Source organism: Prinia subflava, chromosome Z (assembly GCF_021018805.1).
Source record: "Prinia subflava isolate CZ2003 ecotype Zambia chromosome Z, Cam_Psub_1.2, whole genome shotgun sequence".
Lineage (NCBI taxonomy): Eukaryota > Metazoa > Chordata > Aves > Passeriformes > Cisticolidae > Prinia > Prinia subflava.
Window position 1 is genome coordinate 20,964,401 of NC_086283.1, and position 22,746 is coordinate 20,987,146.

The window sequence follows — 22,746 nt, forward strand, 5'->3', positions numbered from 1 at the left end:
TCAAGAACAGCAAGTGACCTCCTGCTTTGATACAGAACAATAATTACCTGATTACTTGGTCCGTCTGTAGGGTGGAAAAATGAGCCAGCACAGCCATGGACCGAGTCAGGGATCATCTTCAGGCTATGAAGAAACTCCTTCAGTCCACATATTCAATATAACATTCAGGAACAAAGCACTGACACTGTCAGAAATCCACAACTTTAAATCACTAAGATTTTTTCCTGTCTGACTGGTGGGCATGCAAGGAAAAGCAGCAACAAAACCCAGATGAATTCATTCCTGTCTGCTTAATTTCTGCTCTTTTTGCAAAACCTACAACTTCAGTCACTCAAAGCCCACTGGAAATCCTCGATGAAGGGTTCATTTAATAGCACATGTTCTTCTTCAGCTTTTTAATGTTACTGATGTTGTAATTCAAGTATTCTAAAAAGAGAGGTAGTTTAGGATAGCACCGTTTTTTAGCATTTTATTCTGCAAGCTGTTCTATTACACAGGTAAAATGACAAAAATGTACCTGGGTTTTCTCAAAATATGTGGAAGTTTTTTGTTCTCTTAAAGGAAAAAAAAGGGTTTCAAAGGAATGTCAGTATCACATTTGATAATTATTTTAAAAATAAGCAAAACAAATACAAATACATTACCTGTAAGCCTAAAGGGTTAAATCATACTAATGTTCTCTCCTCAACAGTCTGGTAAATAGACCTGCAGTAACCTGTTTCCTTGAAATGTGATTACATATTAATTAGTGAATAATGCAATTAAAAATATCAGGTGAATTTACAGAGAATAGGGCTTTCCTAAACACCAAAAATGAAAAGGAAACTCCAAAAAATCTGGAGTGCAAGAGATGCATTTTATTGTATGCCTGTTACGATGAGTAACACATTTAGAAATAATAATCCCACAGAACAGTGACAATCTTATTTTACAGCGTGTACATCATTTTTTACAGCCACATAAAACACTTATTTGTCTAAGAGGTTTCCCAAAGTTTAACTTTCTGAAGTTTAGAAATATAAAAAAAATTTATTCTCAAGGAACTGATTCTCATCTGGTGCAAAAACAAAATATGAACATTATCTGGAACACAAAGCCACAATATAGCATGAAGTTACAATTTCTCATGTGAACAGCTGTGTGCAAACATGAAGCAACTAAAAAAGGTAAAAAATACACATTATATGCATAACATTTATGACCAGGTTTTTCATTAAATAGCCCTAGACCAGCTCATTATATAAGCGCCATTGGATTTGCAGCATGCTAACACAAAGCATTTTTAAAGGGATGCATATTTTAAATGTATACACTGTAAACTCAAGATCCATCTCCCAACTCTAGTGGCAGCAGATTTTTCTGGTTAAATACTGCATATATACTTTCTTACAGATTGAAAATGCATGTTTATAGCATGGTATAGATCTTTTTTTAAAAGAATCAATTAAAAGGTGCAATTTTATGTCTATATGGAAAATTTCATATTAGGAGGTAGGACAGTAACTGTCATACTGTTAAGAACACTGCCCTAAAGAACCTCTAAGTACTTTGAATTTTAATTAAAAAACCCTACAGTTTTCAACTGTTTTTAATATTCTTTTTAGAGAAGACTTTAAAGTAGCAAAGAAAAAAATTAGTGTTGAGTCACAACACTATGAGCTGCATCCATTTTTATCCTTTAAAAAAAAGTCAAAGTTAATTTTGTTATATGTGCCATACTGAACAACATTCAACTGTAATTTCAGATAAAAAAAGGGAAATTATACACATATACATCTTTAACCCTAGCACCAGAACACCACCTCTGAGACCATAACATAATGCTCTATTTTAAACATCATATCCTGCAATAAAATAGGTTAGCAGCTTTGAAAACCAGTAAAAAAATGCTTCTTGGACCTAAACTAATAAAGGAAACCAAAAAGTTTCCCTATGAAATGTTAAAAAAAACAAACCAAACCAAACAAGGGCCACCCCCCTCAAATTTCGCCAGTTCTGGAATTCAATTTCTAGGCACAATTGAAAATGTTGTGATGAAGTGTCTGACTACAACTCCCCATTCCAAACTGCACAAGAAGTGAAGAGAGGGCTCCTTTGCCAACTCTCTGTAGCTCACCCCTCCAGGGATCTGTTTCCGTACTGGAGACACACGTTGGGACTGACAGAATGGGTCACACAATTACCTCTGCCCTGTCCTCTAGACTCAGCAATGGCAAATACTGTTCATTTGGAGACATTCATCTATCTTTCTGCAAATTTAAGACATTCATCCATCCTCTGCATTCTCTAGTGCTCTTTAGGTTCTGATCAGCAACAATCATAGGGCTATGAGATCCCCTGCCAACCCTATTACTTTTTAAGACTTCTAATACAAAGAATGTAAAGTTATGGTTTAATATCAAGCTTTGAAACCAGGAGAAACAGTTCGTGAGATTTATTTTTTTTCCCCAATTAGCATATCAGTCTCTACATTACTTCCTTCTGGAGCTCACCTATCACATTATGGCCTCTTTGTGGTGCCTCATTATGTGCTGATTTTTCTCGGAGGGCCTGCGGAAGCCCTTTTTGCAGTACTCACACCTGTGGGGGTAGTCTTTGGTGTGGATGGAGATGACGTGGCGCTTAAAGCCCGACGCGTCCGTGGTGCTGTACTCACAGTACTGGCACTGGTACACCTTCCTGCCACTGTGGGTCTTCATGTGCTTCTTCAGTTCATTCTGCTGCCTGAAGCCCCTTTTACACCTTTTGCACTTAAAAGGAAGGTCCTTGGTGTGAACGGAGAGGATGTGCCCACTGAGCACAAAAGGATCGGAGGTTTTGAAGTCACAGTGCCTACACTGGTGGATCTTTTTCCCTTTATGGGTCTCGCTATGCTTTTTGAGCTCCGAAGGCCGGTGGAAGCCTTTCTCACACACCTCACACTTGTGGGGAAAATCCTTGGTGTGCACTGAAATGATGTGTCGCTTCAGGTCACTGGAGTTGGTGCTCTTGTGGTCACAGTGGGGACACTGGTGAGTCTTATGCCCTTGGAAGAGCTCGGTGTGCTGCTGCAGCTCCTTTTCGTCGGCGAAGGCCTGGGGACAATGCTCGCATTTAAAGGGCAGGTCGGTGCCGTGTTTGGTTTTGATGTGAGTTTTCAGGTTGGACTGGTCAGCACACCTGAACACGCAGTGCTGACACTGGTATGGCTTTTCCCCCGTGTGGGTCCTCATGTGCTTTTTCAGCTCCGAGGGGTGGCGGAAGCCCTTCCCGCACTCCACGCACACATGAGGGAAGTTCTTGCTATGGACTGCCAACAGGTGCCTGTTGAGCAGCCCCTGCTCTGCAGTCTCATAGTCACAGTATTTGCACTTGTGGAGCTTGGGCTCCTTGTCCCGCAGGATGAGTTTATTGGAACTCAACGGGCTCGCCTCTCTGTATCTTCTCGTGTACTCTGTAAACTCATGCGATTTATCAACTTTATTTATAAGTTTATGGCTTTCCAGATGATTGTGGAAACTTACTTTTTTGTTAGTTGTAAAGTCACAGTCTGTACACTGGTACTTCTTCTTGATCATATGATCGGGATGGTTCTTCATATGCCTTTTCAAGAATCCTCTGGATTTAAATTTTTTCCCACAAATATGACAAGGGTAAACTGTTAAGGGCTGTCCATCAGGACCTATTATAACAGCTGTTTTTGAACAAACAAAAACAAGTTATGAAGGAAACACATTAACTGATTAAGAAGTTTTAAATCAGCCAAGTGCTGTTCAGATTCATGCACTTACACTTGCAGCAGAGAGAGAGAGGCTCAGTAGTTTAAAAACAATCAATCCACAGGACCTATAGTTTATATAGTTGTTTCAGAAACTGCTTAACAGATCAGGAATATCACATGTGCACTGAATATAGCCATGGGTACTTTTAACAGCTTGCAACATTCCAATGAATTGTATCAGCCCTGAGTGTACTGACTCTGAATACCAAAATACGACATTTTCTAGGCACAGAACTGGAGGGGGGAAGGACACAGGAAATATGCAAATCATCATTTATAGCTTTTAATTCTGCATCACTTAAAAAAGAGAAAAGGAATAGGACAGGAGAAAGTGGCACTCCATGACAATACCGTAACCATCCAGTGTTTACCTGTTTGCCATTGCCTGGCCTCTCCTCTCCTCCTTTTCTTGGTTTTTTGTTTGAGCACTCTATTAGTGCTAATGCTATCACAAATCTGCAGGTACTGTGTTGCATTACCGTTTTTGTTTTCTAATCGTGTATCCAAGTTATTTCCTAGAAACAAAAATTAGACACCATAAAAAACCTTAAACAACTTTTTTCTTTGGGACTGATGACTGGAATTGCACAGCACCATTATCTACTTTTTTAAAAAAAGCATTGCCCATTCCTCTACCACTAACATACATCAAAATGAAGTGTGCTAATAGGAACCACTATCTATCTTTCCTGGCAAAGTCAAGGGTATGATTGTTTAAACACTGATTAATTTCTAAATATATTCTTTGATTTTTTTTATTTAACTAGTTTTTACTTCTTAACAACTGCATTATCTCTACTCTATCTGCAAAACTACATTATAAACTTGGCAGTGCCTCCCAAATTCCCCACCCCCTCCGAAGGCCTAGAGACATCTAGAATTGTTTTAATTCAAAATAGTAGAGAAAGACTGTAGAGTACCTCAATATCTAACTTATGGCTCATTCTTTGCACCTCTAGTTAGGAGCACTGACACAGAAATGTCTATTTTTTCAAAGACAGTTTTAGTTTTACTTAAAAGTTCTCACCTGCCGCTTGACCATCTTCGTATCTTCGGGGAAGCCTTCTTTCATCTCCTGCAGAAAATGGTACTTTAGTCATTATAAAATAATATTCTTTTTAAAGATGCTGCTTTTGAAAGCCTGATAATAAGAGAAAAGTAACTGAGCCAATAAGTAACAGGCTAACACCATCCAAGTGGAGATGTGCAGCTTGGCGTTGTGTAATTGTGAGCCTCAGGTGACAAAATCCTATCCCTGGGAGGAGTTAATATCCATCCCATCTATGTTTGCATGCTTACCCTGCTGGCTCTCCTGCTTTCCATTATTAATATGCTTGTTTCTGCAAACTTTTAACCTCATCTATCCTCTCACATAGCAATGCAGAGGTCACCTGAAATGCACACTTTGCTCCTGAGATGGAAGCACATTATCTGTCTGGAGTAGAAGTAGGCAGATAAGAGGATTTGGCCCTTATCAGCCTCTCAGCACAATGGAATTTTGGAGATGCATAAGGAATACCTCAGGAGCACATTCTCATTTTGCACTGGAAGCATTTGCTGCTATGTGCCAAGGCTCTGTGGTTGTGAAGCACTTTACCAGCCCAACTGTTAGGGTCTTATTACCACACCAAGGACTTTTCACTATCTTGCTTAATTAATTGTAACAGAGGCTATGGATAACTTGGTACCTTCTTAATAAACATTTAACACACCAAAATCCAAGGAAATGATACAAAAGAACAGACAGAATTCACAATATATCCCAAAGTACTTCCACTATTTGAAAACAAATCACTTTTTTGTTTCTCACCTGAAGGACTAACAGGCTTAAAACATGTATATAAATTGAAATTATTAGGAACATATTTACATGTTTATTCCTACTATTGCCTTTTTACTGTCTTTCCCCCTATTCCTACAAATGTAAAATACTTAAAGCTGTTCTTGTGGTTTAAGATCTTCAACATTAAGCATCAAACCCCGCATACTCTGTACATCTGAGCTGGGATCTGAAACAAAATCAAACTTCTCCTAACAAACTTTCCTTTCTACTCCATGAAACTCAACACACAGCAATCACTGGATGGCAGAGTTCAGGAGCTGTTTCCAAACCCCAAGAACAGGGTGAGGTAATCCCTGAGATGTTGGCAGCTGGATGAGAGAGGTAATAATGGCAGGGATTATCAGGAAAGCAGCACAGGTTCCTACCGTAAGCAGCAGCCCAAGCAACAGGGACAAATGTTTTATTCACGCCAGAGTCCTCAAGCTGGGTGTCTGGAAGGGATGTGGCTTCTTCTTCCCCTACAATAACTTCCATATAAACTTCATCTGCTATTTCAGCACAGCCTGGATGAAGGGAGGAGAAGAAATCTTAAATTTTATTCTGCCTAACTTTTCCTTCATTTAATTTGCTCTCTGATTGATACTCATTATAAATTAATCTTCTTCCTCTGGTATTTAGGGAATCATTGCTTATTCAGATATTCCTTGAAGAGAGAAAACATGTATCAATAAATATTAATCCAAAACAAATGCCCACAAAATTTCCAATACACAAACTCATGAACTTGCAACTGATGACATTTGCTACTTTGTCAGAAAGCTGCTTAATTCACAGTAGGAAAATAGAAAAATAAGAAGTTTGACTAACCTCATTAACTTCATCCATGGACATGTTAAATTTAATATAAATAATGAAATTATTGCACACAGTATGCACAAAGTGCATTATCCACATCACTTTAAAATAATTATAGCCTGCTTTTTATTTTTAGGGAAGATGAGCTTACTTCTACTTCTACTACTTCAGGCTGAAGAATCCTCCAGAAAAAAATAGTCCTTGAGAATGATGGTTATATGGGTGTACAAACAGCATGAGAAACAAAAATGTTTCTTATTATGCTTACTAATATCTTCATCTTCCTGAGAAGAGTCCTTAACAGCCATGTAAACCATTTTTTCTCTCTGCATTCTCCCAACACCTCCTTGTTCAATGACTCCAGCTACAGAATGGCCATTGTGGAAGTCACTCTCGGTGACAATTTCTGTCCCACCTTGAACAAAAAGAAGTTACACACATTAAGTCAATGTGAACAAAGCCACTGGTAAGATTAATTTCAGATCCAAGTATTTTTTTTATTTGCTTGGACCACCTCCTTAAGAGCAGCTCAGGGAATACCCCTTCTGGGAATTACTTCTCAGCCATCAGAGATTTTGGCTCTCCCTGCTGCTGCACCAGCAGTCTGTCCCTCCTGTCCCTTGAGACTGACAGCCCATCCCCACAGCAACAAACTGTATTTTGGGAACAGAGCTTGGGAATGATCCAGAGGTTTCAGCTCCAAAACAACCAAGAGGGGGATTCTGCTTTTTCAGGAACAGACACAGGTGAGCATCCCCTCAGAGCACTAGGAGTGCTGGTCTATCCATGGGGAAAGGGAACTGCAGAGAATTCTGAGTCCCTTGGTTCACCTCCAAGTGGAGAAATCCTCTGCTTTCTCTGCAAAGGTCATGAAAGGCTCCCACCAACAAAAGGGATCCATTACAGAGACTCTGCTGTGCTGACACACTTGTGTCTTGCAAAGTCAGAGAAAAGCAGCAGCTGAAAAAAACAGCTGCAGACACACAGCCATTTCTGCATTTGGGCTTTGGTTGCCTGAAAATAGCCCTGCTAGTCAAAAAAGAACTCCAGACTAATCCACACCCAGCATTTGCTGCATCTGGGCACCCTCCACAAATGTCATCTTTTACAAAACACTTCAGTCCCTGGATTACATGGAATGAAAAACAAACTAACTCTGAAACACGTCACACTACTGAAAGAATAAACAGGATTTCAAGGTACCTATTTCAACATCATCTTCAGCTTCAGCTTTAAATATGTAGACTTTGATAACTTCTGAACCAAAGCCATCATCTTTAGCAACATCATCACTTGCCACCTCAGTACTGATCTTCAAGGGAGTGCTTCCTATATGGTCCAATTTCTCTCCAACATCATCCACTGCAAAAAGAAGAGAATAATGAGGTTCAAATACATTTTTAGAAGTCAAAGTAATCAGTAGCATGATTTTCTTCACTATTCTCCCCATGCACAGGAAAATGGCCCTTAAAAGCAGCTCATCTCAAGAAACTTAAAAGAGATTCCAAAAGTTCAGTATTTCATTGCAACTCAGGAAACACAGCAGGAATCACAGAATGAAGGACACAAGAGGGAGCTTGTCATCAAAGGGAATGAGGTAACTGGTTATGGCTGAAACTCTTATTACTCTCTATTACTCTTAGAAAGCAAAAATTCATCAATAATTAAAATTAAACATCTATACAAAAGGATTGAAATTAACCCAGAATTGCCTGTTACAGTTTAAGAGTTCTCAGAAGTTTCACTCTGAGGCATAGTGACCGAAATTTAGTGGCTGAAACTCTTGTGGAGCATGATGACTTCCAGCTAAAGAAGTGTGCATCGAAAATCTGACTGTATCTTCTCCCTAAAAGAAATGATGATTTTATCCACTTTATCACTTGAAAATATACACATTAATGAAGATAATTGCATGATATACAGCTGATTAAAAGATGCAGTTACTATAAATCTAAATACTACTATGAGAGATTGACTTCTCATTCTTTATACAACTCACTCACTGGTTATTTGGTTTATACATTCAAAACGTTCATTTAGTTTGAAAAAAATACATCCAAACTATTAAATCAACATATTTTGGTAAAAAGGGCATTCAGAGAGATGACCATAGATACACCTCAAATTGCCAACACAGAGGACACTGAACTCAGCATCTCTCTGACACAAGTACCAACACACTTCTTTCTGAGGATAATTTTAGCTTCTGTGCAGATGGTCAACACAAACCTGTGGAGTGCTGAACATCCACTGAAGTCCTCTAAACAGAGGAAAATCCCACAAAATGTAGATAAAATCTGAATGAAATACATTCCAGAGAAACGGCATCTTGCTGCACGTGTAACATTAAAATATGTGTGCACTAAGCAAAGAAACATGCCTTAAAATGAACATTGAGGTGACAGCAGAGCTTCTTGACACCACGAGGATGCCAAGGGTTCAATCCCTTGGAAAAGCTGGCTTAGCTGGGATGGCTGCAGTGGTCCCCAACCCCTTCCCCCAGTTTCCTGCTCCCAGGGCACTGGTGACTGCTCCCAAGAACTGCTTTAACCCCCTGAAGCACTGGGCTAAACTGGAGTCACTTCAAAGCCTTTGAAGCTTGGAGGAGTCACAGGTGGTGGGAAGGAGAAGGTGCCCCTCTGGCAGCAGGGGAGTGGGAATCCACCCAAGCAGTCCCAAACTAAGCTCTTCCCACTCATGGACAGGATTCCACTGACACATACTAAACTCAAAGCACCGGGAAACCATTTCTATTCACAAATCTTGGACTGCATCAGGTGAGTACAGAAGTTACTGAGGACAGAACTGGATAAAATGTAGGTAAGTACATGTAAGTATTTGCTTTCATTTTAGAACCTCTGTGAAGTCTATACTTTGATGAAAAATAATACTCTGAGTTGGAAGGGACCCAAAAGGATCATTAAGTCCAACACTTAAGTGAATGATCCATATGGAGATTGATCCCACAACCTTGTTATCAGCACCAGGCTCTATAACCTGAAACATCTATGGAAAACATTTAAAAAATGCTGGTTTAGCTGTTTGGTGGGGTTTTTTTGTTTGTTTTTAACTAAAAGATTAATTCTATTGCTGAAAAAGTATTGAACATGGATCAGAAAAAACAAATTTTCTCAGGAAGAGTTTCTGCTTTTTTAATTAAAAAATCTTTCTAAATCTCACTGAAACCAATGCCAGGAACATCAACACCTTAATGAGTGGGAGTCTGACACGTGCTGCATGATGTTTGTGTGACCTGGCAGGACACTGGGAACAGTCAGAGCACAAACAGAGAGCCACAACAGAGAACCTGCAATATTCTTCTGACATTCGACTTTCCCAGCACCAGGTCATTCAACCCCTTTATATGCACTGTGGGAGTGTTACTGCACTGCTAATTGGCATTTTTAAATGCTGCCAGAATGAGGTTGTCAGAAGAGACAAAAGTGGAGATGCTGAAATTCCCTTAGCTTGGAATAAGTATTTCCATACATTTATTAAGCATGAACTTATTAAGGACTTTTTTTTTTTCTGCAAGGCTTTTAATGTTTATAGAAGTTTCTTATGCATGTTCTGGAAAATGATAAATATAAGTTTGATTTAATACAATGGCCATTCCCACTGCACGTGTAAGTGTTGGAGGTAATTCCCAGTACGAGGGATTACACACCCAGCTCTGTGACTGCCAAAAAAGAGTATTACAAAGCTTACAAACCCTGCCAATTTAGAATTGGGAGGTGGTAGTAAAGTTCTTCTCAAATCTGCTACTCAAGCAACACAATTTTTTTCTAAACTCATGTATTTTATAAACATAACATGTTACCAGTTTAACAGAAATATGTATTTCTGCCCTGGGAAACAACAGCAACTTCCTGCTGAACAGGGGAGTTCCCAAACGTGTGACAGGAAGTTTTGCTTCTGGAAAAATTTCCAACTATTTACCCTGGGAAACAACAGCAACTTCCTGCTGAACAGGGGAGTTCCCAAACGTGTGACAGGAAGTTTTGCTTCTGGAAAAATTTCCAACTATTTAATATTATGTGACACCGCTATGGGGCTGATGAAATAATGTAAGAAAAAAGTCCACAATTTTAGATAGTTATCAGGACATCAACTGCAATGCAATAAACATTACATGAAGGGAAAAAAAAGGGGACTTTTTCAATTTTTGTAAGAATGCTTTCAGCAAAAGAAACCCCCAAAACATGAATGTAACATGTACACTCCCATACTGTGTTTTAATATTGCCTGTAAAGCCCTCAAATCTTCAATATCCTTTAAAAATAGGGAGTCCTACTTTTGAGGGGCAAACTTAGAACAGTATTTTTAACATTTGTGGTAACTTCTACACCATTAACCATCCTGTGCATTCTACAAAAAAAATCAATCTTTAGAATTTAAGCTAAAAAAAAGGAAATCAGTCAGGAAGTTTGTGTATCCAGGGCCTCTGGGATCACTTTTCTAAAAAGGCAAATGTGTAATATAGCAAAATTTGGAAAATATCATCTGGGCTGAGAAAATGATATCAACACAGACTGTTATCTTTAAGATGTTGCTTTTTGTTTCAAATACAACAAAACACACCGAATTTGCAATTGCTTTTGCTTAAAGTCCGGTCTTGTCTGAAGTACACCTCACGGCTTCCACCTACCTTTTAAACAGATTTAGATAAGAGAAAAACAACACAGCAGCACAAGTAATCTTTGTCAGGCTCTAAAATATTATTGGTTTTCAGAACAGCTCATGAAAATACTCTGTTGTCTAATATGCCTTCAATCACTACTAACCCATCAGTCCTAAATTCCTTGCTGCTTTTCCCAGGGATAGCTCAGGGGAACGTGGAATGCTTGTTTCCTTTCTGTCAATGGAATATCAAAGTGTCTTCCAGCTCTGACTCACCCACCAGAAGCACTACATGTTATTATCTCGTCCCTTAAAATAAACTGAGAAAACAGAACAGAGAACCTCCATAAATAGATGCTGAATCCTCCTGAGTGAACAAGCTTTAAAGGAACACTCAGCACACTCCCAGTGTTAAACTTACCTGGCTTGGCTGTTTTCAGGTGTGTGATGTCCAGATTCACCGTGGATTGCCAGCTCCCAATCCATGTGATGCCTCACATGCACTATGCTGGTGATACCACAGCCACCAGAGGAGCAACACGAGGGCAAGGTAAGTTCCACGCTTTGACAATTCTCCGGGTTTTTCTAATGTCTGAGCTACTTAAATCCCATAGGTTCAAATAGAGGAGTAGGAATCCTAAAATGTTTAGCAAATGAGGCAACAGTGTAAGACACTAAAAAGGAGGTGTTGGTGGCACAGTACCTTACCCCCGGGCCAGCTCCAGTGTGGGTCAGTGGTGGCTTTGAGGTCACCAGAATAGTGCATGGGGCCGGCACGCGGAGCGGGGGCTGGCAACCCGCTGTGGGTCTGAATATCGCAAACCTGAAAAACAAAAGAGGGGAGGCTTCAGCTCCACTGCCCACTGCCCCTGAAGCACGGGATGTGCTGCTCTCCAGCTCCCTCTCACTCTGACAAGGGCTGGGGTCAGGGGCCCACCACTGCATTTGGGATTCCTTTTTATCAAGGTGTTCTGATGGTTTAAAGCACAGAATCGTGAACGCCCTGTGGTATTCGTGTTGTGAACGTATCAAAAGTAGATGTTTTAAGTCCTATGCTTATAAAGCTGGTTTGAAAAAGCTGAATTTATCTGCAGAGTGGTGATAATCTTCCAATGAAAATTTCCAGTCACAAAACCATACACAGATAGTCACACAACTATCAACTTACTATTGTCCAAATAGCATTTACACAGAAAATGTAATTACCAGAAGTGTACAAAGTATCTACATAAGAATGTCATCTCAAAATGCTGAAAAATCACCTTTCAGTAAAGTCCCTTCCAACCTAACCCATTCTATGGTTCTGTCATTTAAGCTGTAACTCCCAACAAACTTAAGGAAAATTAAAACTCCACAGTCAGATCCATACCCCAATATGTCATATTTTGGTAGTTTCCACATGTGTTCCAGAGAACAACTCGTAGTATTCCCTAAGGGTGTATCTGGTATTTAATGTAAAGTCTCCCCCTTTTAGATGCTAAATTTCATTAAAAGACAACTAAGTATTTTGAAATTTTTTAGAAATATCACTTTGGTGTGATTTACACTATAAAAACAGTTCAACAGTCTTCTATACACACCCCGAACGAAATGCTGTAAAATTCACTTTCTAGAATATTGACAGCATTTGACAATTGAATACATATAAGTAAATAAAAATTTTTGATCTGCTTGATAATTTGAGGTCTTTGTCCATTCTACACAACACATTACCTCCATAAATTAAAAAAAAAATCAAGGGTAATATTTAAACATAAAAAAAATTAACAACTGCATAAGAATGATTCATTACTACTGACAAAAACACAATAGCAGACACTTTGTGGGGTCAAAAGTGTCTGCTTTTGTGGGGGGTCACTTTGTGCTGGCATCCCCAGCACAAGACAGGCTCAAAACTTAGGAAACACGACAGAGCTCAACGAACGATCAATGATCCACAAGTAGGATCAGCTTTACAGATGACACCGAATTGGAGAAGTGTTAATGCTGGAGGTGGGAAGGTCTGCAGGGGAACAGGCTGGATGCATGAGCTGAGGCCAATTGTTCACAAGTGCCAGGTTCTGCCCTGGGGTCACAACAACCCCATGGAAAGCTCCAGGCTGGGGCAGAGGGGCTGGGGAGCTGGGATAGGCCCTGGGGGTGCTGGTGCCAGCAGCTGGATAGGAGCCCAGGGGTTCCCAGGTGGGCAAGAGGCCAGTGGCACCTGGCTTGGATCAGGAATGGTGCCCAGAAGGATCAGGGCAGTGCTGTCCCCTGTGCTGGCACTGCTGGGGCTCCTCCAGTGCTGGGGGCAGCTCTGGGACCCTCATGACAAGGGGGATATTGAGGGGATGGAGCATGTCCAGGGAAGGGAATGGAGCTGGGAAGGGGCTGGAGCACCAGGAGAGGCTGAGGGAGCTGGGAAAGGGGCTCAGCCTGGAGAAAAGGAGGCTCAGGGGGACCTTGTGGCTCTGCGCAACTCCCTGACAGGAGGGGACAGCCAAGAGAGTCGAGCTCTGCTCCCAGGGAACAGGGAAACAGCCTTAAGCTGCGCCAGGGAAGGCTCAGGTTGGATAGTGGGAAAAACTGCTTCATGGAAAGGGCAGTGGTGGAGTCCCCACCCCTGGTGGGATTCAAAAGCCATGTGAACGTGGCCCTTGGGGACATGGTCAGTGGTAGCCTTGGCAGTGCCAGGAGAACGATTACACTCAGTAATCCTACAGCTCCTTCCCAACCTAACCAGTTCTATGACTGCCTTAATTTAGCTAAATGATTACTTAAAACAAAATCCTAGGTGAACAATGTAGCTTCCAACTGTGACTATTCAAACACATCACCGTTACACAAAAACTAGGTCTCAAAACGGCTTTGAAACATTGTGAAAGCCAAGCCTGAGAGCACCTGACAAAACCATGAGTGTGTCAGACACACTCAGATGCTCTGGTCTAAGTGCAGGATTATCAGCATCAATCACTCATCACTCTCAGAAGGAATCCCAAAGATGACTGTACTCACAATGACAAGGGAAACAGCCAATTACTGAATAAACTCATCCTAAGTACTCTGAAGAAACGAGGAATTTGTTCAGGGAAACAATTGACTGTAAAAATGGTGTTCCTTTTGTTACAAAAACACACAAGGTTTTTTTTTGTTGCAGGTCTAATTTGCCTTGCAGACTCATTTTTGAAGTTTCTTTTTCAAAAAAAACATTTTTTGACTTTTGTTAGTGACACAGTAATGATGGAAAGCTTTAAAAATCCTTTCTGTTCATCCTATACTGAACAAAAAAAATCAAAATATATTTTGCATAAGGGACATAAATGCTATAAGAGAAGGAAATCATTATAATCACGAATTAGTGGTGTCCTCTGTCATGAAATTTTTAATAAATGCAGCTTGTTGTGAACAGACTGACACTTTGACACACTTGGCATTGCCTTTTTTTTAACATATTGCTTCTGACTAAATAAAATCTGTTTTGACCTACTCACATTTCAATAAGTGATCTGAAGAAGTAAAAATAATTAAATTACTTGGAATACAATTTTATTGAATTTGTGAAGCAGCAACAACTGGTACCTTGGGTATAATGCAAGCACTGAAGAAACACAAAAGTACCCAGGGTTCTTGCAGCAGCCAACTTCAGCTACCTGTCAACAGGATCATATGGAGTTGGATGCTGAAATGTGCTAATGAGCCAATCCATTAATGAGCACGACCCCTTATTTCCAAGTTCAGCCCAGAACAGCACAATGGACAATGAAATGCCTATTATAATTTTTAATACACTAAACAAACCAGATTTTGTGGACACACTGAGAGAACTTTGAGATGTTAAAAAACCCCTATTTCTTAGTGGGATTCTTCTGATTAATCTCAATATGTTATTTTCACATGAATCTACATAGCATTGGAATATATCTGTGGTGTTTTTTAGAAAAAAGTAAAATATTCAAAATAAATGGAATGTTTAACTTTCCAAGGTGCTTTTCTTGAATTTCCTAGAATACCTAGTTTCAGAAACACAAGCATACACACCCACTCACTCAGCAGCACCAATGTCTTTCTCTTGCTTGTTGTATCAGTGATTTTGCGTCAAAATCCCCAAATCCAGACACCAGGAATTAAATGGGCACAAGCCTATTCCCTGAGCGTTTCAAGAGTCCGGTTATAGAAACTTCTCCCCACCAGAGCACTTCCAGCTCAGCTCTCTCCTGCTTCCATCTACCTCTGTGGACTTACAAGATATCATCAGGTAGTCTTCAGATGTGCTCTTGCCATCGTCATCGTCCTCGGTTTTGATGGTGACCGTGGAGCCAGGGACAGTTCCAGCTGCCTGGATGACAGCTTCCGAATCCGAGTTGGTCACCAGCACCTCCTCCGAGACCATGGTGGGCGACTCGGCCCCGGCCACAGAGTCCTGCACCACGTGCTCCAAGTGTCCCTCAGAGCCCGTGACAAGGTCTGCCACAAACACCTGGTCGGGAACTCGCACGGTTTCTGTGATCAGGTCAGAAGTCAAAACGTGGTCACTGGTGTCCAAAGCCTCCTCAATGGCAACATCAGCCTCCAACACAGAGTCGGGAACGATGACACCCTCGGTGACAACATCTGTTTCTGTGATGATGTCGGGCCCCTGCACCACCTCAGCTGCCAAGCCATGATCAAGGGTTATCCCATCATCCGTGACCACGTCAGAAACCAGGACAGCTTCGGGGACTGACACAACAATGTGGTCTCCATCGATGTGAGCAGTGCCAGCCATTCCAGCCACTAGGGAACAACCGTGAACCAGGAGAAAAATGTTATAATTATTGCACCAGCATCTGGTTTATCTAAGGAATGGAGTTATCACATAGACAAGTTAAACATAGATGTAAAAATCTGTTACTTCTCCACATCCACATTTTGCATTTCACCAGATAAACACTGTCCAAAGCGGCCTGTTCTGTAAAAGTTAAGATAACAAAACACTTCAAAACATAATGTGGAGTTTGTCCCAAACTTGGGTTCTGTTAAAAACTAAAGACCAGTTTATGCAATTCAGTCTCTTTTCTTTTAATTCCTAGTTAGAAAACATTTCATTGCAGCAGCAATGTGAACCTTCACAGAATACTTGTGTTACACTGGAAACGTAGTAACAAGCCATTAACTGCTGTTAGAATAAAAGGACTCATCCTTTGGACTGAAAGGACCTTGTTAAAAATAAACACCCAGTTTTATGCAATATTTACAGTAAAATTTCCAACAACTTGCCACACCACAAGGAATGGCTGGAGGTAGAAACCTGGTTTTCATTACCAGACTGGACTGGTCAGTCATATTTGCAGAACTACTTTTCTAAACATAACAAAAAATGCACAGTGAACTATTGTAACATACAAACAGCAGTGTTAATCTTGAAAACACTCAAGAAAATGGTTCTTTTCAGAATTAAAAAAAATAATTAACATCATTCAGTGTTGTAATTCAAATAAAAATATGTTTGTATAGACATGGTCCTTCCCAATACCTGAGAAGATCATCTCCTGGATTTTACTCCTTATTATTAATAGTTAAAATGTTTACCAAAATCTTGCATGATCATAGTGTGAGGCATTTTGGATTCCTGTGTTTGCAATCCAAGACTTCCACCACCGGGATCCATATTCAGCCAAATTCATTCACAGATAACTGCAATAAAACAAAAACAAGAATTTATGTTTAAGTGTTCTTGAGTTGATCAGCTTTATTGGATTGATGTGTTACACTGACAAACACAGAGAAGAATTTATTAAAAAATCAAGAAAACCATAAGCAACACTTCACACAACTCACTTTACCATTTTATTTTTGATATAAAATGACATAACAATAGCATCTTAGCATCACAATAAATACTAGCAATTGTGCACAAAGCAGCCTCTGCTCTGCCCCTATCTGTACAGACTCATTAACTAATTATCAAGATGGTGATTCTGGATGTGTGGAGCTACAATGAAGAAAGTGGAGAATTGTATTGGGAGTATCAATTTTTCCAAAATCTGGATATTATGAGATATGGATATATATATGGATATTCAAAATCAATTTTAACATGTGAATTTAATGGGGATCTCTTTGACAAGGTACAGCTACACAAAGTCACTCCCACAGCAGGAGAAAGCATGTATCATTTGAAAATGTTCCTATAAAACACAACAGAGAAGGATAAAATCAGCATTCCAGCATTGCTACCAAACATCGAAGTGTGCGGATTCTGAAATGTTTCGCAATTTGCTGCAACCCAAAGGACTTCACACAAGTTCTCAGTGCAGACAAAGTGACTCCACAGAAGCACCCACAGGACCATAAAGAGCACAAGGCTTTCACAGGTGAAAAATCTCAAACCTAAAACAATCTCTGTTGCCCAAGACTAAAATCTTGTACTTTCCTGCCCTCTCATATCCAAGAATCAGAAAAATTGACAGAATCACAGAGGAAATAAGAAGTTGTAGGAGTTGTGGAAAGTGAATGCCGTGTCAGAGCTCAGAACTACATGACCTGAGCGGGGCAGAAAGGAGTAGGGAATACAGATCTTTCAAGGGAAAATCTCCAAAGTACGCTGCTTTCCTCTTGTAGCACCAACCTTGTTTTTGCTCTCCTAGATCTATCTCATAAAAGAAACCACCAGTACCCCACCACAAGAATTTGTTAAATCTTTGCATCTAAATCCAAACTGTGAGGGAAACTCCAACTACTTTGTGGTAGAAAACACTTGACAACCACACTACAGTGAGTTCTACCCCAAGAACCAACACAGCCAAGGTCAAGCCAAGATGCAGGAACAAGTGCCCATAATCTGAAACACCTCTAAGGCAGAATCAAGGGATCCAGGAATCAAGGACTTCCCACAATGTCTGAGCTCCTCCAGCAAAGGCACCCAACGACGGCAATTGCAAGGAAAAACCACTGATCCACCCAAGGAGGTTTGAATTCAAGAATACAATAAAAAGTCAAACATTATCCATGAGGAAAGTTGGCATGGATTTCACTAATCCAATTACACTCCAAAATCAAATTCTTTCAGCATTGTAAGGATCACAGAGCAGCTCCAGGACCCCAATGCAATGCTCCATCACTCCCAAATTATCACCACAGCCATCCAAAATTCTCTCTGTAACTAATGAATTCTTGCTAGTACAAAATATAATGCAGCTCTAGAGCATAAATAGCTCATTTAACTACTTCAGAATTAAGGCAATATCTAACATTTCCTGACCATAGCCTTTACATTCAGATAATCCTTTTTCCAGAGTAAATGGATATGAGAAGTTATCTTAATTTACATCAATATGAGATTACAGGAAGACTCTCCCAGACTTTTTTCTTCTCAATAAGCAATTTATTTTCAGATTAAATAATTAGATGCACAACTATATTATGTATTGTAGCATGTAGAAAAATTTAATACAATGTAGGACTATAATCTGAATTTGAATTTCTGCAGGGAGAGGAAATTATCACTAAAAGAATATTCTCCTGGTAGTTAACAGGACTAGAAAAAGAACCAAAGTTATGGGATGGCACCAGCAATCCCTTAAACGTCCCCTAAAATCAGAGATGGATGATGACACACAGGCAACAACCCCGCTGAAGCTGTACCAAGCCTATGAAGAATGTTCTTGTAAACCCTCGCTGCAGACAAAGGATGGACTTGAATCAACCACACAACCACAAATTTTTTATATCAACTTTGAGATCTTAAAGGAATGCAGTGACAGCAGGAAAAGCCCTTCCTGCTACTGCTGGAAGAATTAACCCTGGGTAAGGCCCACGGCTGCCCTCAAACTGGGTGGCTCTGCTCACAGGTTGCAGCAGCGCAGATGATGCAGTTCCACATGTCACATATGCAGGCAAACCTTGTTATTGGGAACAAAAAAAATGCAGCACAGTGATTAACTGTGGTTCTTCTCAGCTTCCTCCTGTAGTACACTGTGTAACACACCCACACCACCACAGACAGATCCAATCACAGCATTGGAAAGGAAGAAATTAGGCATAAAGCCACAATTCCACACCCTGTCACAATCCCAAATTTATCCATTCTTCTCTTCTTCTAACTTGTAACATCTTAAGTTTTTCCCCTCAATTCCCCTTCTCCTCTGGCTATTTAAAGAAAGTGAAAATGTTTAACTAGTATCAGCCAATAAATATTCGTTTTACAATATTCCATTAATTTTTCCATTTTTTTTTTTAATTACAGCATGCTATCTTGGCTCAGGGAAGAGCACACTATTGTCACATCCCAAAATGAAGTATTTCATGCAACCTACACTGAGACTCCCAGAGCAATATCTCAAGGCTAAATTTTTAAAATATGTCTGTATCTGGAATGGTTTTGCTTTTCTGAAAAGTAACAGTTCTCTTTCTAATGAGCCTGAGGTTCATTTCAATCTATTTCAGCTCTTTATGCCAAAGCTCTTCCTTAGATGGGACTCACCTGAGACAAGCAATGAATTTTAGAGTAGAAGAAGGGATATCTGACCTCTCTGACTACAACTGTAAATTACTCCGGCACATGGCATTTATTAAGATCAAGGATAATGGTTGGCAGTTTGGAACGACCAAAGGACATCTAACAGCAACACTCAACTGAAACAGTGGTGGAAATTCCCAGGATCTATTCTTAGCTTACTCTTCCTAAAGAAAGTATCACAAAATAACCAGGAATATTTTCATTTTATAGAAAGTTTAAGAAAACACTCCAAATGCAAAGATCTTCAGCAAAGCATTTTAAGGAGGATGGATAACAACTAATGCTTCAGCACTTCTACCCTTCCCAGGAAAACCAGGGTGTCACTGGTGTTTCCAGGGGGACAAGGAAACTCCCAATCCTGTGCTGGCTTCCAGGCACTGTTGCTGTATTTAAAATGTGTATAACATAAACATTTCCACAGACCACCAATTACAACATGCCAATTACAGCTTAAATATGTGCTCCTCATTTATGTAGCTTTAAGAATACATTTTGTGTGGTCTTGCAGATGTTAAGCATCTCCCCAGTTTATACACACTTTTATTCCCAGTAAGTTCAGGTGGTGTATTTTCACCATTATTAGGCTTTTATGAAGCCTAATAGCATGGTCAGCCCTTAGTCTCTCCTTTAAAATAGTGGATTTCTTCTAAATAATTTACATCTTGTTTATTACATGCTCCAAAGGAACACAACATCATACACTGCTGGTGTTTTGGATATTCACAGGCTGCAAATGAGATTTGCATTAAACCAAAAGGACCAAGCTCAGACATAGAGCCATGGAACAATAAATAAACTTCTACACCGTTGAAAAACACAAACCCGATGCTGTGTAACCATTTAATTTCTTAATATTCAAGTTAAAGAACAAAAAAATTATCCTCGCCTGATAACAAGAGTTTTCATTTTTTCCGCCCATAATTTTAATGCAGCAACCGACAGAAACGAGGAGCGTCCTTCTTGCACAAAAATCTTAATTAGAAAACCCCGAATGATAAACGAACGTGCAGACCCTTGGCAGAGAATAGACTGGGTATAAAAAAACAGCATATCCATTTTAAAGTCCTTTATTGTGTCCACCTAGATAACACCACGACAACTTACACTCTAAATCCATGTAAAACGCCACACACAAAACCAGTGAACGAGATTTTGTCTCGCTGCCTGAAACGCGCTAACAGCTCTTAATACAAAATAATACATAGAAATGAAAATTACATCTACGAGTTGCACCGATAAAACTTCCCGTAGTAAAAAGCACGGGCAGAGCCGGTCGGCTGTGCCCAAGGGCCGGGGCTCCCGCTGCCCGCTGGCGCCAGCGGCTCCCGGCGCATCCCGGCGGCTCCCGGCTCTTCCCTCCCTTCCCGCGCGTGCCCGGCGCGGGCGCGCCCGCGGTGCCGCCGGGGCGGGGGGAGGCGGCGAAGGGAGCGCGGAGACAAAGGAGCGGGTGTCCCGCGGCGGTGCGGACCGGGAGGCGGGGACAGCGCTGGGATAACGCCGTCCCGGCGGGAATAACCCGGCCCCGGCCGGGATAACGCCGTCCCACGGCCCTGAGTCGCGGCCTCCCCGCCCCGCCGCCGGCCCGGCCGACATCTTGTGTTCCGCCATTTTCTGTCCGCCCGCGCGGCCCCTCCGCCGCCGGGCCCGCCCGCACGACCCGCCCGGCGCGGCACCGGCGCTCGCCCGGCCGGCGCTCGCCTGCCCGCCCGCCCAGGGACGGCCGCGGCCCGCAGCGACCGCGGCGGCGGTGCCGGAGCGCGGCCTGCGCGGCTCCACCGTGCCTGTGCCCGTGCCCCGGCTCACCTGTGCAGGCCCGGGGTGCGCCGGGCCCGCGGGACGCGCCGGGGCCGGGCCGGGCCTGGGCCCGCTCCGCCCGCAGCCTGGGCCGGGCGGCGGCCGCGAGCGCGCGCGGCCCCGCTCCGCTCCCCCCGCACGTCACGCGCGCCCCCGCGCGCCGAGCAGGCGCAGCCGCTGCCGCCCCCTCAGACCCCCCCGCGCCCCCGGTTCCGTGAGGGGACCGTGGGGCGACCTCCGCTCCCGCCCGGGGCACCGTGAGGGGACCGCGGGGGGACTCCGCTCCACCCCACTCCCCCCGCCGGAGCACCGTGAGGGGTTCGTGGCGGGACCTCCGCTCCCGCCCGGGGCACCGTGAGGGGCAAGGACGGGAGTTCACACCAGTCCCCGCGAGGGCAGTGGATTCATCTAGTGAATAAAACCTGCAACATATAAATAGCTCGGGCAACATGGTTAAACGTGACAATACAAGTTGAACCATTTTTAAAACATATACAACTAGTTAGGATACAGACATGAACCTTCTCATAACAAGCATACCAACTTTTTTGGAAACTTTGCATTACTCTTTGTCAAAAGATTAAGAGCCTGCCGTACAAATCTTGAGCAAAGGAGGACTTGGGCAATGCTTGGTGCCTGTTCCAAGTGTTCTTTTCCTTAGAGGAATCCAAAGCTGCAGCTGTGTTTCCAAGTGAAGTGTAAAGGCAGAAGTGGATTCCTGGAAAATGTGACCCAAACCTCTCAGATGCTGAGAGGGGATTGCTCAGAGCTACCTGAGGGAGGGCAGGGGTTCCCCTGCCTGGGGGGTTTAGAGGGCAGAGCCACCTGGGGTCTGGGAGTCGGGCCAACACAGAGTGGGCGGCCCAAGGTGGACATCCTGAGACGGGGCATCCTCGGGTGACCTTACTGCCCACAGCTGGAGTGCTGGGTCCAGTTCCGGGCTCCTCAGGCCAAGAGAGACATAGAGCTTCTCTAATTCTGAAAAGAGTCATCCTCCTGGACTTTCACCTCCTTAGCAGATGACTTGGAGACTTACATTTGACCCTCCTCTTTTTTTTGTTTTGTTTTGTTTTGTTTTTGTTTTTTGTTTTGAAGAGTCAAGCCAAGTAACACAGCACACACCAAAGTAAATTCAGTAGGAATGACGCTCCAGTGATTTTGTCTAGCTCTAGCAAGAGATGGACATTCTTATGACAAAATTATTTCAAACTGTGCAATGCAATTAAGGAATGAAGGGGGAAATACCTGGAAAAGGTAATGACGAAACTGAACACTGGGAAAATGGTGAGAGAGACGCAGTTCTGCCAGCTCTGCCCTTGCCAGCACCATGGATATTTACAGCACTTCCTTATCTGTTCCTCCTATTCCTTTTCAGAGCAGTGGTGTAATATCAAATTGAACACTCATATTCTGTGGTCACTCTGAAATTGGTACAACAGAGCTGCATTGAGGTCAAAC

General features: G+C 41.9%; 1 protein-coding gene across 5 annotated transcripts; it reads right to left on the reverse strand.

Annotated features, from left to right (window-relative positions):
• Positions 1 to 837: 837 nt before the first annotated feature.
• Positions 838 to 21,457, reverse strand: LOC134564791 (zinc finger protein 711-like). 5 transcript variants are annotated; one of them, XM_063423982.1, is made up of 9 exons: positions 21,298 to 21,457; positions 16,566 to 16,670; positions 15,240 to 15,770; positions 7,602 to 7,760; positions 6,667 to 6,813; positions 5,969 to 6,106; positions 4,788 to 4,835; positions 4,240 to 4,275; positions 838 to 3,673 (listed from the first exon to the last, which is right to left on the reverse strand). In XM_063423982.1, the coding sequence occupies exons 2-9, from the start codon at positions 16,642 to 16,644 to the stop codon at positions 2,496 to 2,498; spliced, it is 2,316 nt and encodes a 771-aa protein (XP_063280052.1). In that variant the 5' UTR covers positions 16,645 to 16,670; positions 21,298 to 21,457; the 3' UTR covers positions 838 to 2,495. The 5 variants fall into 5 exon arrangements, with proteins under 5 accessions (XP_063280052.1, XP_063280051.1, XP_063280053.1 ...); XM_063423981.1 differs by having other exon boundaries at positions 4,132 to 4,275; XM_063423983.1 differs by lacking the exons at positions 16,566 to 16,670; positions 21,298 to 21,457 and adding an exon at positions 11,727 to 11,841 and having other exon boundaries at positions 4,132 to 4,275; positions 15,240 to 15,377.
• Positions 21,458 to 22,746: the final 1,289 nt, after the last annotated feature.